This window comes from Oncorhynchus masou, chromosome 5, assembly GCF_036934945.1.
Source record: "Oncorhynchus masou masou isolate Uvic2021 chromosome 5, UVic_Omas_1.1, whole genome shotgun sequence".
NCBI lineage: Eukaryota > Metazoa > Chordata > Actinopteri > Salmoniformes > Salmonidae > Oncorhynchus > Oncorhynchus masou.
The window spans coordinates 29,267,005-29,284,890 of NC_088216.1; the positions used below are offsets into that span (position 1 = coordinate 29,267,005).

The following is a 17,886-nucleotide window of genomic DNA, read 5'->3' on the forward strand; positions in this document are numbered from 1 at the left end:
CAGGACAATAAACAGGATTTGTTTCTATATTGCCATTATACCAGTGACGGCTGGTGGAGGTAGAAATGGGGAGGACGGGCTAATTTCTCCCCTCACCAGCATTATACTTTCCAGGGAGTATCACAAAGTGACATGGTGGTACAAAGCACATTCCGAGGTACTTCCATGGAACATGTCTTCTTTATCCCTCCGTGTCCATCCTGATCTCCACATGTCCTCAAGCAACACACTGTCAACATGACATGTTTCTGTGGTGATTAAAATAGCAAATGTTTTGCCTTGGTCCAAAAGACCAACTTCCAATGCAGGACTAAGGAACCATTATTTGTGTTTTAGCGGAGATTAAATGGCCTTGTTGCTAAACTGCCCCAGCTAGCTGTCTGTTTGACCCAGAAACTCTAGGCTTATGTTTAGTTAGGCCCTGTGTGTCTGTCCCTATCTGACTCAGTACTGTTATGATACATCATTACAACATAAAGAGTGAATGGGCTGTGTTATGCCCAGTATTGATGCTGCGGTGCGTCCGTTGAGTAGTAGTGTTAAATGCAGCTGTTGGTTCCAGTCTGTTTGATTTGTGCTTGTATTGACTCTGGTCAATCCACTGATGTATAAAAGCTCACTTGTCTCATGTCCATGAGACTGGGAAGAAGATGTTCTGACTAGGGTGCTGTAGTAGTTTAGAAATGGCAAACAGGTCACTGGTTGATCGACATGCACATAAGACCAGTTTCCTTGACTGGAAGACACTTCTAGGAGATTTTCCATTGAACATGCTTTTTAGTCCAGGAGTAGGCCTAATATGAGTCCAGTAAACCACCTCATGACGAGTAAGAAAAATGAAGGAGATTTGTTATATTGAGTTAGAACAAACTGAAATAAGCCACCTATCGACTTTGGACCATAGACATTAAAACCAGTAGATAGTGCTAACGCTAATGTCATCCATGCATTCCGTATGGACGATTTGAAGGGCGCCATATTGCTGAATGCCACTTCCTCGTAGCCTACCAATGTGTGATTGGTCTGTTTCAGTACATGGTCCTGTATGACAACAAATGTAGTTGTCAGAATGGATCACTGTTTAATTCAATCTATTGATTTGTAGCAAACTTTCAAATAATTCACGTTGGGTTCGAACTTGATCATAATAAACACATTTTAGAGACCAAAACCTCCCTCAAAATTTTGGGGGCGTTCTGGCGATTTATGTAGGCTTTCTTGGGCAAACCAGGGCTTTTGGCACCGCTAGGTTGTTACGAAGTAGACGACCAGCAGAGCTTGTTACTTCACACTCCAGACCAGAAACTGGGGCCCTGCTTTGGACATGTAAGGGTACTGTACACAAGTACAAATACATGTCCTTTTCTTTCATTCCACCAAACCATCTAACCATGGTTCACCTGTTCACCAAGTCCTCCTCCTGGCCTAACCAAGTACAATGCTGGGTGCTTTAATTTTAATGTTGTTTTTCTGGGCAGAGCTTAATAGTATTTATGAACATATATACTGTAGTATGTCTAAAAGTTGCAGTCTAATTTGATTCCTTTTATTATGTAATACATTTTACTGCAGTCCATCATCGCCACAGCAATAGTTGTGCAACATCATTATAAATCCATTTTCTGCCATCTCTATATAATTGTGACTTGTCTAGTGTTACTGTTAATGGTGTTTGTCATTGTTGACACAATATGACATGCGTTCCAAATGCCCCCCTTTTCCCTACATAGTGCATTACTTTTGACCAGAGCCCTGGTCAAAAGTAGTGCACTATTTAGGGAATAGGGTGCCATTTGGGACAGGCCATTATGGCTTAATAAGGCAGCGAGGGATCCCATGGCTCTTCATTAGCCTTCTAGTAATTAAATTATACCAGACTGACAGCAAAGACTCACTTATTGAAGAGGGTTAATTACTGCTAAGATTCTGCAGCGTGAGAGAGAGATTCAAACCCACGCATACATGCACACACACACACCATCACCTGTGGGTAGGGTGAAATTAAAATAAACACTCTTTCGTCACAGGACAGGGTGATAAAATGTCATGGCTTGGTGTTGGCACAAACACATCTTCCTCTTTCCTGATCTAACAACCCCGGTGTCTGTCTGTTTAAATCCATTAACACAACTCTATGCAACAGTTCTCTGTTATGTCTATTCCCAACTCTATGCAGCAATTCTCTCCTATATCCATTCCCAACTCTATGCAGCAGTTCTCTCCTATATCTATTCCCAACTCTATGCAACAGTTCTCTCCTATATCTATTCCCAACTCTATGCAACAGTTCTCTGTTATGTCTATTCCCAACTCTATGCAGCAGTTCTCTCCTATATCTATTCCCAACTCTATGCAACAGTTCTCTCCTATATCTATTCCCAACTCTATGCAACAGTTCTCTGTTATGTCTATTCCCAACTCTATGCAACAGTTCTCTGTTATGTCTATTCCCAACTCTATGCAACAGTTCTCTGTTATGTCTATTTCCAACTCTATGCAACAGTTCTCTGTTATGTCTATTCCCAACTCTATGCAACAATTCTCTGTTATGTCTATTCCCAACTCTATGCAACAGTTCTCTCCTATGTCTATTCCCAACTCTATGCAACAGTTCTCTCCTATATCTATTCCCAACTCTATGCAACAGTTCTCTCCTATATCTATTCCCAACTCTATGCAACAGTTCTCTCCTATATCTATTCCCAACTCTATGCAACAGTTCTCTCCTATATCTATTCCCAACTCTATGCAACAGTTCTCTGTTATGTCTATTCCCAACTCTATGCAACAGTTCTCTCCTATATCTATTCCCAACTCTATGCAACAGTTCTCTGTTATGTCTATTCCCAACCCTATGCAACAGTTCTCTACTATGTCTATTCCCAACTCTATGCAACAGTTCTCTCCTATGTCTATTCCCAACTCTATGCAACAGTTCTCTCCTATATCTATTCCCAACTCTATACAACAGTTCTCTCCTATATCTATTCCCAACTCTATACAACAGTTCTCTCCTATATCTATTCCCAACTCTATGCAACAGTTCTCTGTTATGTCTATTCCCAACTCTATGCAACAGTTCTCTCCTATATCTATTCCCAACTCTATGCAACAGTTCTCTGTTATGTCTATTCCCAACCCTATGCAACAGTTCTCTGTTATGTCTATTCCCAACCCTATGCAACAGTTCTCTACTATTTCTATTCCCAACTCTATGCAACAGTTCTCTCCTATGTCTATTCCCAACTCTATGCAACAGTTCTCTCCTATATCTATTCCCAACTCTATACAACAGTTCTCTCCTATGTCTATTCCCAACCCTATGCAACAGTTCTCTACTATGTCTATTCCCAACTCTATGCAACAGTTCTCTCCTATGTCTATTCCCAACTCTATACAACAGTTCTCTCCTATATCTATTCCCAACTCTATACAACAGTTCTCTCCTATGTCTATTCCCAACCCTATGCAACAGTTCTCTACTATGTCTATTCCCAACTCTATGCAACAGTTCTCTCCTATGTCTATTCCCGACTCTATGCAACAGTTCTCTACTATGTCTATTCCCAACTCTATGCAACAGTTCTCTCCTATGTCTATTCCCAACTCTATGCAACAGTTCTCTCCTATATCTATTCCCAACTCTATACAACAGTTCTCTCCTATGTCTATTCCCAACTCTATGCAACAGTTCTCTCCTATATCTATTCCCAACTCTATGCAACAGTTCTCTCCTATGTCTATTCCCAACTCTATACAACAGTTCTCTCCTATATCTATTCCCAACTGTATGCAACAGTTCTCTCCTATATCTATTCCCAACTCTATGCAACAGTTCTCTCCTATGTCTATTCATCTACATTCATGCCATTTAATTCCTGCACAATTCCATTGATTAACTCTACTTAACCACTTTTTTAGCGATGAGCGTGTGGGCTTTGTATTCACACGTGAAAGGTGTCGTAAAGGGTTAATAAATGCCTTCTCCTTTGCTTGTGTTGTAGGAGATGAGAAAGGCCGTTGTTTCACCATTGAGTATGTGATGCCCACCAACGTGCAGCTGACGTCGGAGTCTACAGTTAGTGTGCTGAGTAAGTGAAGACTTGTCATACGCTCAACTCAGTGTCATCTTCCTCTGTTCTGGGGACATATCAAGTGTCTTAGAGTAGGAGTGCTGATTTGGGATCAGTTTGACCTTTTAGATCACCATGTACAGTATGAGATAACATGGACAGACGGATACGTTAGGAATACGGACTCTGGTCCCGAGCACAAACACACCTGTTCTGTTGTGGGAGGGCATGAAGGTAGGGTCAGATCCAGATCAGATCACATGGTCAGGAAGAGCTCTTGGCCTAACTCCTAGGCCGCCAGACAGACTGCTGTCACTTTAGACCTCAAGATATTTCTGTTGTTAAAATAAATAAAAAATAACTTTGACATAAGTTCAGTGATAGATGAGGGGTATGCCTGAGGAGAGGAAGAACGTGCTTCATTGTCAATCGCACAGGGTCCATTCTGATAATGTCAAACAAAAGGCATGTTGAATTATCATAATGACAAATAGTGAATTCTGTGGACAATGATGCGATGCACATACTGTATGTCATTCCCCCAGAGAGACCGAAGGTATGCATGGTATGTATGCATGTATGCCAGGGGTAGGTAACTAGATTCAGCCGCGGGACAATTTTTGTCAGAGCGGATGGTTGATTATAATAATAGTGCAAATTGACCACAAGCCCAAAAAGAGATTTTGAATTTGAAAACAACAATTTCATACCTTCATTACATTGAGACACGATCACGTAAACTCAACAAAAAAGAAACATCTTCTCACTGTCAACTGCATTTATTTTCAGCAAACTTAAAACTGTCGTTCTGCCCCTGAACAGGCAGTTAACCCACTGTTCCTAGGCCGTCATTGAAAATAAGAATTTGTTCTTAACTGACTTGCCTGGTTAAATAAAGGTTTAAAAAAAGTGTAAATATTTGTATGAACATAAGATTCAACAACTGAGACATAAACTGAACAAGTTCCACAGAAAAGTAAGTCAGTATCTGGTGGGCCACCAGTTGCATTAAGTACTGCAGTGCATCTCCTCCTCATGGACCGCACCAGATTCGCCAGTTCTTGCTGTGAGATGTTACCCACTCTTCCACCAAGGCACCTGCAAGTTCCTGAACATTTCTGGGGGGGGAATAGGCCTCACCCTCTAAACCAACAGGTCCCAGACATGCTCAATGGGATTGAGATCCGGGTTGTTCGCTGGCCATAGCAGAACACTGACATTCATGTCTTGCAGGAAATCACGCACAGAATGAGCAGTATGGCTGGTGGCATTGTCATGCTGGAGGGTCATGTCAGGATGAGCCTGCAGGAAGGGTACCACATGAGGGAGGATGTCTTCCCTGTAACACACAGCGTTGAGATTGCCTGCAATGACAACAAGCTCAGTCCGATGATGCTGAGACACACCACCTCAGACCATGACGGACCCTCCACCTCCAAATCGATCCCGCTCCAGAGTACAGGCCTCGGTGTAACGCTCATTCCTTTGAATGAGCACAAATCCAACCATTACCCCTGGTGAGACAAAACCTCGAATCGTCAGTGAAGAGCACTTTTTGCCAGTCCTGTCCTGGCCTGTCTCCCTGTAGCGCTGTCTTAGGCTTCTCCCAGAACGGACATTGCAGTTTATTGCCCTGGCCACATCGGCAGTCCTCATGCCTCTTTGCAGCATGCCTAAGGCATGTTCACGCAGATGAGCAGGGACCCTGGGCATCTTTCATTTGGTGTTTATCAGAGTCAGTAGAAAGGACTCTTTAGTGTCCTGTTTTCATAACCTTAATTACCTACTGTCTGTAAGCTGTTAGTGTCTTAACGGCCGTTCCACAGGTGCATGTTCATTAATTGTTTATGGTTCATTGAACAAGCATGGGGAACAGTGTTTAAACCCTTTACAATGAAGATCTGTGGATTTTACGAATTATCTTTGAAAGACAGGGTCCTGAGAAAGGGACGTTTCTTTTTTTTGCTGAGATTTTCTTTTTTTAGTGGAAATACTTGAACAGATTTGGTCAATTAAATCAATTTTTAGCTGAATGTTGCCAACCCCTACCGTATGCTCTGTGTAAGAGAAAATGTAGATCCATACGGCACGGGTTTGGGATGGACTGAATGGTTGTAAAGTAGAGTAGTGCTACAGTGGTCCCAACTGACACACATCCACAGAATCCACACATCTCCCCCCATATAGATGTATGTTTATGCTATTCCTGACTTGCCTCTGAGGCATGGCTCATTCCACTCTAACAAGAAATAGGGAGGGAGATATGAAAAATGCGAGGTGCAATTTCTTTTGCGAGAGATGTCCCTCAGGCCAAATGCAGATGGATACACACAGGATGGGTAATGCTCAGACAGGCACTAGGATCCTGGAGACACACTGTCAGAGGAGACGCAGTTTGAGTATATGTAAAATACAGTGAGAGAGATTCCCATAAGGCCTAAAGTGAAGAAGGGGAGAATGAAGATTTACAAAACTCTGAATAATAAGTAATAAGACCTGTGGGGTTCTGTCTCACAATTTAAATAATTTGCAAAAACCCACAGACCAGACCAATATACTACCAGACACAATTGTATTCATTGAACAAGCATGGGAAAATGGGAAACAAACCTTTTACAATGAAGATCTGTGAAGTTATTTGGATTTTTACGAATTATCTTTGAAAGTCCTGAGAAAGGGGCGTTTTCTTTTTTTGATGAGTTTATGATGACGGGAACCGAGAACTACTCGCCATTTAAGCTGGCTATCGAAGAGTGGGTCCACTGTTTAGAGAGAGCTCATCACAAATTCCTTGTCCTTACCGACCACCGAAATTTGGAGTACTTAAGAAGTGCTAAGAGGCTCAACCCCAGACAGGCTCACTGGGCGCTCTTCTTCACCCACTTCAACTTCACCGTCACCTATCTGTCTGTCAAGAAAAATGTGAAGGCCGATTCCTTATCCCGTCTATTTGACTCCCCTTCCTCTAACCCAGCTCCCGAGCCCATCCTGTCTCCGTCTTGTGTCGTGGGACCCATACAGTGGGAAGTCCAATCAGCCATCCAAGAGGCCCTACGCCATGACCCAGTACCTCCTGACACCCCTGCAGGCAAGACCTACGTTCCGGCGTCCGTCAGACCCCAGCTAATGCAGTGGTACCATACCTTGCTGAGTTCTGGCCATCCCAGGATCACCCGGACCACGGAGCTACTGTCACGCAAGTTCTGGTGGTCATCCCTAACAGCAGACGTCAGAGATTACGTGCTTTCCTGTCCCGTCTGTGCATGGGCAAAGAGCCCTCGCCAACTACCTACCGGTAAGCTCGAGCATTTATCTACACCACACAGACCATGGTCCCACATCGCCATGAGTTTCCTCACTGATCTGCTAAACTTTCGGGCTTCACTACTATTTTAGTTGTCGTGGACCAGTTCTCCAAGGTGGGCCGACTCATCCCGCTTCCATATCTACCTAATGCCATGGAAATGGCCGAGTGCATGTTCCAACAGGTGTTTCGTCTGTATGGGATCCCAGTTCGTCTCCAGGGTGTGGCGAGCCTTCTGCGACTGGCTGGGGGTCTCCATCAACCTATCCTCCGGATACCATCCCCAAGCCAACGGGCAGACGGAACACCTGAATCAGGAAATAGGGAAGTACCTTCGCCAACTCTGCACCCACCAACTACACGAGTGGAGTCACTATCTAGCCTGGGCCGAATACGCACAGAACTCCCGGGTGCACTCCATCGCACTCCTTTTCAGTTTGTCCTCGGACACCAACCCACGTGTTCCCATGGGAGACAGAGCCCGGAACTGTGCCTGACATCGATGAGTGGTTTCGACAGTGTGAGCAGGTTTGGGAGACAGCACATCGGCACCTACATCAAACTTCCCTCTCCCAGAAACGGTTCGCCGACCTACTCCGCTCTTCCAACCTGGGCAACATGTGTGGCTTTCTACCCGGGACATTCAGTTTCGTGACCCCTGCAAAAAGTTCAGTCCCCAGTTCATTGGTCCTTTCAAAATTACACAACGCATCAATCCTGTCACCTACCATCTCCAGTTGCTCCGCCATTACCGGATCTCCTCATCCTTCCATGTGTCCCATCTCAAGCCTGTGAGGTACAGTGGCTCACCCTCTCCATTTGATGTCGGCAGTGCACCGGCTTATTCCGCCAAGTCCTCCTTGACTCCAAGCGCCCGGGTGGTCGCATCCACTACCCGGTGGATTGGGAGGGGTACGGACCTGAAGAACGGTGCTGGATCCCCGCCCAGGACGTCCTTGACCCAACAACAATCCTGGCTTTCTACCGTAACCGTCCTGACCGCCCAGCTCCACGTCCCCAGGGAGGCCCCCTGCTCAGCTTCCTAAGCCGTCAAGAGCCGCCCATGGAGGGGGGTACTGTAACGTCTGCTTCCAACTCACTCTCAAACACGTAGATCCCCTGAACACAGCGCACTCTCCAGATCCCAATCACCTGATTTCTGATCACCTGTTCACACACCTGTCTGTCATTATCACACACTATTTAGTTCAGTTCTTTGCACCCCATCATTGTGATGTCTTGTTTGTTTTGTGACACACTTCGGAGCTCTCTTTTTCCCATGATTTAATCCTCCTGTGCATGATAGTTTTGGCTTGCCTTATTAACGACGCCTTTTGACTATTCCCTGCCTGTACTTTATCCGGATTTCCGGATCTCCTGGAGAACATTACTAGCCTTTTCCCTGACTGTACTGTTGCCATTTACAAGCCCCTGTGTATGACCTTCTGCCTGCCCCTGGACCCAGCTACCTGCCTCCTCCTGTGGTTCTTTACAATAAACACCTGCTGCGCCCTGTGCTTGAAATCAGCTCTCTGTCTCCCATCGTGTTCATTACAGCTGTAGCATAGACCTGCCTCTTTACCCAGGCTATGAAATTTGACCTATGGCCTGCTCCTGCTTCATAGCATAGTTGTTTATGTATTTATTTAGCCTGGCAAGTCAGTTAAGGACAAATTCTTATTTACCATGATGACCTACCAAAAGGCCTCCTGCGGGGACGGCGGCTGGAATTAAAAATACAAAAATAAATAAAATATAAATATAGGACAAAACACACATCACGACAAGAGACAACAATGCATGAAGAGAGACCTAAAACGACAACATAGTAAGGCAGCAACACAACATGATACATGGTAGCAGCACAAAACATGGCACAAACATTATTGGGCACAGACAACAGCGCAAAGGGCAAGAAGGTTGAGACAACAATACATCGTGCAAAGCAGCCACAACTGTCAGTAAGAGTGTCTTTGCCATGATTGAGTCTTTGAATGAAGAGATTGAGATAAAACTGTCTAGTTTGAGTGTTTTGTGCAGCTTGTTCCAGTCGCTAGCTGCAGCGAACTGAAAAGACGTACAACCCAGGAATGTGTGTGCTCTGGGGACCGTAAACAGAAAGTGACTGGCAGAACGGGTGTTGTATGTGGAGGCTGCAGTAGATATCTCAGATAGGGGGAGGGTTTATAAATAAACATCAACCAGTGAGTCTTGCGAGATGACCAGTTTACAGAGGAGTATAAAGTGCAGTCATGTGTCCTATGAGGAGCATTGGTGGCAAATCTGATGGCCGAATGGTAAAGCACATCAAATCGCTCGAGAGCACCCTTACCTGCCGATCTATAAATTATGTCTCTGTAATCTAGAATGGGTAGTATGGCCATCTGAATCAGGGTTAGTTTAGCAGCTGGGGTGAAAGAGGAGCGATTACGATAGAAGAAACCAAGTCTGGATGTTACTTTAGCCTGCAGCGTTGATATATGCTGAGAGAAGGGCAGTGTACAGTCTAGCCATACTCCCAAGTACTTGTATGAGGTGACTACCTTAAGCTCTAAACCCTCAGAGGTAGTAATCACACCTGTGGGGAGAAGGGCATTCTTCTTACCAAACCAAACCACATTTGGACCTGTTTTGGAGGTGTTCAGAAAAATGGTTATGGGTAGGGAAAGCTTGTTGGACACCAAGAAAGATTTGTTGTAGAGCATTTAACACACAATCCAGGGAGGGGCCAGCTGAGTATAAGACCATCATCTGTATATAAATGGATGAGAGAGCTTCCTACTGCCTGAGCTATGTTGTTGATGTAAATTGAGAAGAGCGTGGGGCTTTGGATTGAGCCTTAGGGTACTCCCTTGGTGGCAGGCAGTGGTTAAGACAGCAGATTTTCTGACTTTATACACTGCACTCTGAGGTATTTAGCAAACCAGACCAAAGACCCCTCAGAGACACCAATACTCCTTAGCCGGCCCACAAGAATGGAATGGTCTACCGTATCAAAAGATTTGGCCAAGTAAATAAAAATAGCAGCACAACATTGCTTAGAATCAAGCGCAATGGTGATATAACCATAACCTGGGCAGAAACCAGATTGCATACCCAAGAGAATACTATAGACATCAAGAAAGCCAGTCAGTTGATTATTGATGGGTTTTTCCAACACTTTTGATAAACAGGGCAAAATAAAAATAGTTCTATAACAGTTAAGATCAGCTTCATCTCCCCTTTAAATAAAGGACAGACTGTGGCTGCCTTCCAAGCAATGAGAACCTCCCCAAAAAGGGGGAGAGAGGCTTGGTGATGATAGGGGCAGCAACCTTAAAAAAGAAAGGGTCTAAACCATCTGACTGTTTTTTGGGGGGTCAAGTTTCAGGGGATCCTTCAGCATCTCGGACTCAGTGACTCCCTGCAGGGAGAAACTTTTTTTTTTTTTGCCTTTATTTAACTAGGCAAGTCAGTTAAGAACAAATTCTTATTTTCAATGACGGCCTATGAACAGTGGGTTAACTGCCAGTTCAGGGGCAAAATGACAGATTTATACCTTGTCAGCTTGGGGATTTGAACTTGCAACCTTTCGGTTACTAGTCCAACGCTCTAAACACTAGGCTACCCTGCCGCCCCTTTGTTGTGGGGCAGGGGAAAAAGAGGGCGAAACATCGGAGATAGTCACATTAAAGGGGTGGGAGATGAGGAAATGTTGGATGGGTCTTTATGAAGTGGTGATTAACCTCTAGCGTCGAGCAATCCCGTATCCGGGAGCGTAATCATAGCCTCAAGCTCATTAGCATAACGCAACGTTAACTATTCATGAAAATCTCAAATGAAATGAAATAAATATATTGGCTCACAAGCTTAGCCTTTTGTTAACAACACTGTCATCTCAGATTTTCAAATTATGCTTTTCAACCATAGCTACACAAGCATTTGTGTAAGAGTATTGATAGCTAGCATAGCATTAAGCCTAGCATTCAGCAGGCAACATTTTCACAAAAACAAGAAAAGCATTCAAATAAAATCATTTACCTTTGAAGAACTTCAGATGTTTCCAATGAGGAGACTCTCAGTTAGATAGCAAATGTTCAGTTTTTCCAAAAAGATTATTTGTGTAGGAGAAATTGCTCCGTTTTGTTCATCACGTTTGACTAAGAAAAAAAAAATGAAAATTCAGTCATTACAACGCCAAACCTTTTTCCAAATTAACTCCATAATATCGACAGAAACATGGCAAACGTTGTTTAGAATCAATCCTCAAGGTGTTTTTCACATATCTATTCGATGATAAATCATTCGTGGCAGTTGCCTTTCTCCTCTGAACCAAATGGAAAAGTGCACGCAGCTGGAGATTGCGCAATAATTTCGACGGAGGACACCAAGCGGACACCTGGTAAATGTAGTCTCTTATGGTCAATCTTCCAATGATATGCCTACAAATACGTCACAATACTGCAGACACCTTGGGGAAACGACAGAGTGTAGGCTCCTTCCTGGCGCATTTACAGCCATATAAGGAGACATTGGAACACAGCGCATATCTTATATGAAATTTCATCTTGGTTTCGCCTGTAGCATTAGTTCTGTGGCACTCACAGACAATATCTTTGCAGTTTTGGAAACTTCAGAGTGTTTTCTTTCCAAAGTTGTCAATTATATGCATAGTCGAGCATCTTTTCGTGACAAAATTTCTTGTTTAAAACGGGAACGTTTTTTTTATCCAAAAATTAAAAGAGTGCCACCTATATCGAAGAAGTTAAAGAACTTCTTGAGGTCTGACCCACAGAGAGAGAACTGCTCCTAACTTTGGCCTTCCGGATAGCCTGAGTGCACTTATTTCTCATTTGCCTGAACGAGAGTCAGTCAGCCTGAGTATGCGTATGCCGAGCCTTTCACCAAATGTAATTCTTGAGCTGGAGTAACTCTAAAAGATCACAGTCGAACCAGGGGCTGAACATGTTTTTAATTCTCATTTTCTTCATGGGGGCGTGTTTTGTTAATTAACAATACCACTGAAAATATCAAAAAAGAAAGCCCAAGTGTCTTCGATAGAGGGGATCAAGCGGATTCTATACCATTTTACAGAGGCCAGTTCACGAAGGAAGGCTTGCTCATTAAAGTATTTCAGCAATTGTCTATGAAAAATCAGGACAGATCGTTTCACTGAGCAGCCATTACGAACACAGGCTGTAAAACAGTGATCACTAAGGTCATTACAGAAAACACCAGAGTGATACATATCAGGATTATTTGTGAGGATAACATTAAGAAGAGTAGCCTTTTCTGGGAGTTGGAGTCATACCTTGTGGGATTGGTAATAATCTGAGAGAGATTTAGGGAGTCCTATTGCTTTAGGACTTGGTCAGGTGGTTTAAGCATGTCCCAGTTTAGGTCACCTAGCAGGACAAATTCAGACTTTGTGTAGGGGGCCAGGAGAGAGCTTAGGGCAGGTAAGGTACAGGCCGGTGCTGATGGAGGACGATAGCACCCAGCAACAGTCAACAAAGAGCTATTTGAAAGTTTAATACTTAAAACCAGCAAATCAAATTGTTTGTGGACAGACTTGGTGGAGACAACCGAGCACCCGAAGGTGATCCTGGGTAAAGGTTGCCACTCCCCCACCTTTGGAAGATCTGTCTCACTGAAAAAGTTTATAACCAGAAAACATCAGTATTCAAAACACTCTCTTAACCACGTCTCAGTAATGACCAACACATCTGGATTGGAGCTGTGAACCCACACTTTCAATTGATCCATTTTAGGTCATAAGCTTCTAGTGTTAACGTGCAGAAAACCCAGGCTTTTACGAGAGTCAGTGAAGCCGATATTAGAGCACAAGTCAGAATTGGGGCTTGCAGTTATATTGGTATGGTTAATGGAGAATCCAGGGAGAAACCATTCTCACAGTGGGGGTCCCAGCAAGTTGAGATGCCTGTGGAGACATCCCAGGCAGTGGAACCACCCCTTGGTGTGTGCAAATGGAATGACACCAGGAACAGAGGTAGCTATATTGCTCCTTGTTTGTCAGAGACCTCAAGAGAGAAAAGCAATCAACTGTGGGAAGTTGAAAAAAGTTACAAAAGCAATTTAACCAGGAAACAAATCTAGTGTTTGCTATATGTCATTCAGTTATTTAACTGAGTCAATCAAATCATGTTGTGCTTTATATCAGTGGTTCGATAACACATTTTATTGACTCGTATATTTAAACTCTTCGCAGAACACAGACTCATCACAATAGATTGACTTGGATGAATTGACACAATTGACTGAATAAATGAATGAACAAACTCATGAACAAACTTACTAAATGTAACATCCATTCTTTCTCCTTTCCCTGTTCCAGAGATGATCCGTTCAGCCACTCCCTTCCCCCTGGTTAGTCTCTTCTTCTTGTTCATTGGATTTGTCCTGAGCAACATCGGACATATCCGGCCCCACCGCACCATCCTGGCCTTCATCTCCGGAATCTTCTTCATCCTCTCAGGTAAATGACATATCACTTCTGTGAATGCATTTTGTTGAAACGAGATCCTTCACATTATTTATTGAGTTTAAGTGCCAGTTTCCTGGACACAGATTGAACCTAGTGCTGGACTAGTAAACTATTTAAATGGAGAATCTCTGTTAGGCGGAGCGGCACAGGAGAACCCAAGAGCAGACTCAGACGATGAAACCAACCAAGGTATTTAGTGTAACACAGGGAGATATGGAGTGCAGATCCAATCCGGGGAAGCTCGGATGAGTTGTAGGAAACTAGATGTGGAGGCTGAGGTTGGAGTGAGCTGGGTTGGGACAGGGTCCAGAGGGGAATCCAATGGAGTGGTGGTGTGGTGAATCCAGAACAGGGTAGCGAGATGTGGGACAGGAGCTAGAGTCAGAGCAGCAAAATGAGCAGAGATTACGCTCTGGCAGAGTGGATGTGGCAGGACTGAGTATTTGTAGAGGTCTTGATTCTGGAACGGGTTGCAGCTGGTGGGGATCTGCTCTGACTCCAGCACACCTGTCTCCAACCACACAATCACACACAGAGAGGGAGAGAGAGTACTGGGGGAGTGGCTGCAGGTCAAGGAGACACCGGATGAACACGTGGCAGATGTGACAGATCTCCATGGACAATGTGTGTTAGTCCAGGACTAGGTTTAATCTGTGTCAAGGAAACTGGCTCAATATGGTTTAATTTGAAATCCCCAGGGCACATTCTTAGTTTTTTCATCTAGTAGTGATTTGCATGCACAATTGTTACTGGCATTACCATAGAATGCAGCCCTACCATAGAATGATCACACCATGACAGCTATACTACCTATTTCTATTTCTAATGAAATGTTGCATATCATTAACATACTGTACAAGTACACAAATATATCACCATAGAATTACAACATCCTGCTTATGCAGAAGAATCTGTATTCTTCATATCACTTGTTCTCTCTCTTAAAAACACTCGTTCTCTCGCCCCCCCACCCCCCACACACACACACATTTTTTTTCTCTCCATCCCTCCTCTCTCTCTCTGCTAGGTCTGTCTCTGGTGGTGGGCCTGGTGTTGTACATCTCCAGTATTAATGATGAGATGTTGAACAGGACAAAGACCAACGAGGCCTACTTCAGTTACCAGTATGGTTGGTCCTTCGCTTTCGCTGCCATCTCCTTCCTGCTCACTGAGGTAACTTCCTCCTTGCTTCTTCATTACATTGTGGGCCCAATCCCAAATCCACCCCCATAGCCTAACCTACCCCTAGAGCCTATGCATTTTGCTTACACCTGTCAATGTAGAGTAGTACATAGGGCAGCATTTCCCAAACTGCACGTTTTGGTTCATTTTGCCTTAGCACTACACATCTGATTCAAATAATCAAAGCTTGATGATTAGTTGATTATTTGAATCGCCTGTATAGTGCTAAGGAAAGAACTAAACGTGGCATCCCGAGGACAGAGTTTGGGAAATGCTGACAGGGTCTAGGGGTCAAATATTTTGCGCAATGATACCCATATTCTTAAGTCTGACACAGATAAGGGGACATCTAGGTTGATTGGGCAATTAACTGTTCCTCGAGGCACAACCCTGCAGTTGTGATATCATTTGTTGAAGAGGATACTGTAAGTTATCCTACTCCCTTGCATCTGTCATGTATCTCCAGACGGCCGGCGTCATGTCCGTCTACCTGTTCATGAAGCGCTACACGGCCGAGGAGATGTACAGACCCCACCCGGGCTTATATGGGCCACGCCACAGCAACTGCTCCGACTACTCTGGTCAGTTCCTCCACCCGGACACCTGGGACCAGCACGGCCGCAGCCCCTCCAGCATCTCCAGCGAAGCCTCGCTCCAGATGAACCACTCCCTCCACTCCAACTACCCAGCGCTCCTCAAGTGTCCCGAGTATGACCGCATGTCCTCCTCCCCATGCTGAGGCCTGCGTGAAGCCCTGGAGCCTGGGCAGTGGGTTGTACACACATCCCCAGGAAGGGAGAGTCTGGCTGAGGTGGTAGACTAGGTTGTTCAGTCTGGAGGAGGGCGATTGGGGGGGCTGATGGGGAGGCGCCTAGGCTGGCTTTTGTGAGAGAGGGGGGGTGTATCTTTTTCCATGTGTGTGACGACCTCTTTTGAAGTCTTCTTGTAGTGCAGTTTTCTGAATTTTGACACATTTGGGAGATGGCGACCATGTCTGGTTTTACTCAAAGTACAGTAGAAGTAGTGATTCTCAATCAGACCTTGTTCACCTTCGCCGTACAGTACGTTCTCCATCTTGGTCAATATAGAAGCCGATATCTCCCCGGTAACCCACGTAGGTCTTCTGTCAACTGTATAACCTGTAAGATAATATACTATAAGTGGGTAGATTGAAAGTGAAAAGTTTCTCTCTTTATTATCTATTTATTTTGACTGTGGGTTTAATCGTCCCGTCAGAGAGCAGGATGTTTATTACACGTCATTTATCAATTTAAATCTTCTTTTCTTCGTCCATCTCACGCTCAGCACTGTTGTACTGTTAATAAAGACAGAGATAATGTTTGTATATGTTTGAATGGAAAGAAACAAGGAAGCTACTACATCCATGGAGTCCAAATGGAGTCCCTGCAGAATTACAGGATGTACATAATGCAGTGGAAACGGGGGGGGGGGGGGGGGTAAAGGGATGATGAAGCTAAAGAAGAGAGAAAAGAGAATAGTGTGTGTATAGCCTCAGAACATGGTTTGATGGTCATTGTGACCATCAGATATGGAGAGCCAGTTTGAATGTAATGTAGCTGATGTAGAATGCAAAGTTGATATAAGCTAATCCTGATTTTGCTGTTAATAGTGCACCAGGCACATATACACTACTGGTCAAAGGTTTTAGAGCACCTCTTTCAAGGGTTTTTCTTTTGTTTTTACTATTCTCTACATTGTAGAATAATAGTGAAGACATAAAAACTATGAAATATCATACTGTATATGTAATAATGTAATAACCCAAGTATTTTATAGTTGAGATTCTTCAAATAGCCACCCTTTGCTGATGACAGCTTTGCACACTCTTGGCATTCTCTCAACCAGCTTCACCTGGAATGGTTTTCCAACTGTCTTGAAGGAGTTCCCACATATGCTGAGCACTTGTTGGCTGTTTTTCCTTCACTCTGCGGTCCGACTCATCCCAAACATCTCAATCCCCCGATCTCAACCCCGTTGAGGTTGGGGGGTTGTGGATGCCAGGTCATCTGATGCAGCACTCCATCACTCTCCTTCTTGTTCAAATAGTCCTTACACAGCCTGGAGGTGTGTTGGGTTATTGTCCTGTTGAAAAACAAATGATAGTCCCACTAAGCCCAAACCAGATGGGATGGCGTATCGCTGCAGAATGCTGTGGTAGCCATGTCTTAAAGTAATGGACTGTTGTTTCTCTTGCTTATTCGAGCTGTTCTTGACATAATTGAGAGAATGCCAAGAGTGTGCAAAGTTGTCAACAAGGTAAAGGGTGGCTTTTTGAACAATCTCAAATATATTTTGTTTAACACTTTTAGTTACTACATGATTCCATATGTGATATTTCATTGTTTTGATGTCTTCACTATTATTCTACAATGTAGAAAATGTAAAAAATAAAGAAAAACCCTTGAATGAGTAGGTGTTCTAAAATGTTTGGCCGGTAGTGTACCTGTAAAAGAATCAGCTTTTTGGCAATGGAGTAAATCACTGGAAATGTAAAATGTATACTTAAAACAAGTTTTCTATCAGATTGCATATGTGGGGGTCAGGTAGCCTAGTGGTTAGAGAGTTGGGCCAGTAACCAAAAGGTTGCTAGATCAAATCCCCGAGCTGACAAGGTAGAATCCTGTCATTCTGCCCCTGAACAAGGCAGTTAACCCACTGTTCCTAGGCCTTCATTGTAAATAAGAATTTGGCTTACCTAGATAAATAAAGGTTAAATACAAAAATAAATAAAAATAAATGTAAGCAGTTTGTCTTTGGATTGTTGTGTGTGTCCCAAATGGCACCCCAAGTTATAGTATTTATGCCATAGTAAGACCTCATTA

The 17,886-nt window shown here is 43.8% G+C and overlaps 1 protein-coding gene across 3 annotated transcripts in view; it reads left to right on the forward strand.

The window, feature by feature from the left end:
* LOC135539357 (voltage-dependent calcium channel gamma-5 subunit-like) overlaps positions 1 to 16,474 on the forward strand; it is a 33,539-nt gene extending 17,065 nt beyond the window's left edge. For all 3 annotated transcript variants that reach the window (XM_064965184.1, XM_064965186.1, XM_064965185.1), the window contains exons 3-6: positions 4,005 to 4,091; positions 13,712 to 13,852; positions 14,889 to 15,034; positions 15,510 to 16,474. In XM_064965184.1, coding sequence (XP_064821256.1) covers positions 4,005 to 4,091; positions 13,712 to 13,852; positions 14,889 to 15,034; positions 15,510 to 15,782 — 647 coding nt within the window. In that variant the 3' untranslated portion in view covers positions 15,783 to 16,474. The remainder of the gene's footprint in view (positions 1 to 4,004; positions 4,092 to 13,711; positions 13,853 to 14,888; positions 15,035 to 15,509) is intronic.
* The last annotated feature ends 1,412 nt before the right edge of the window (positions 16,475 to 17,886 follow it).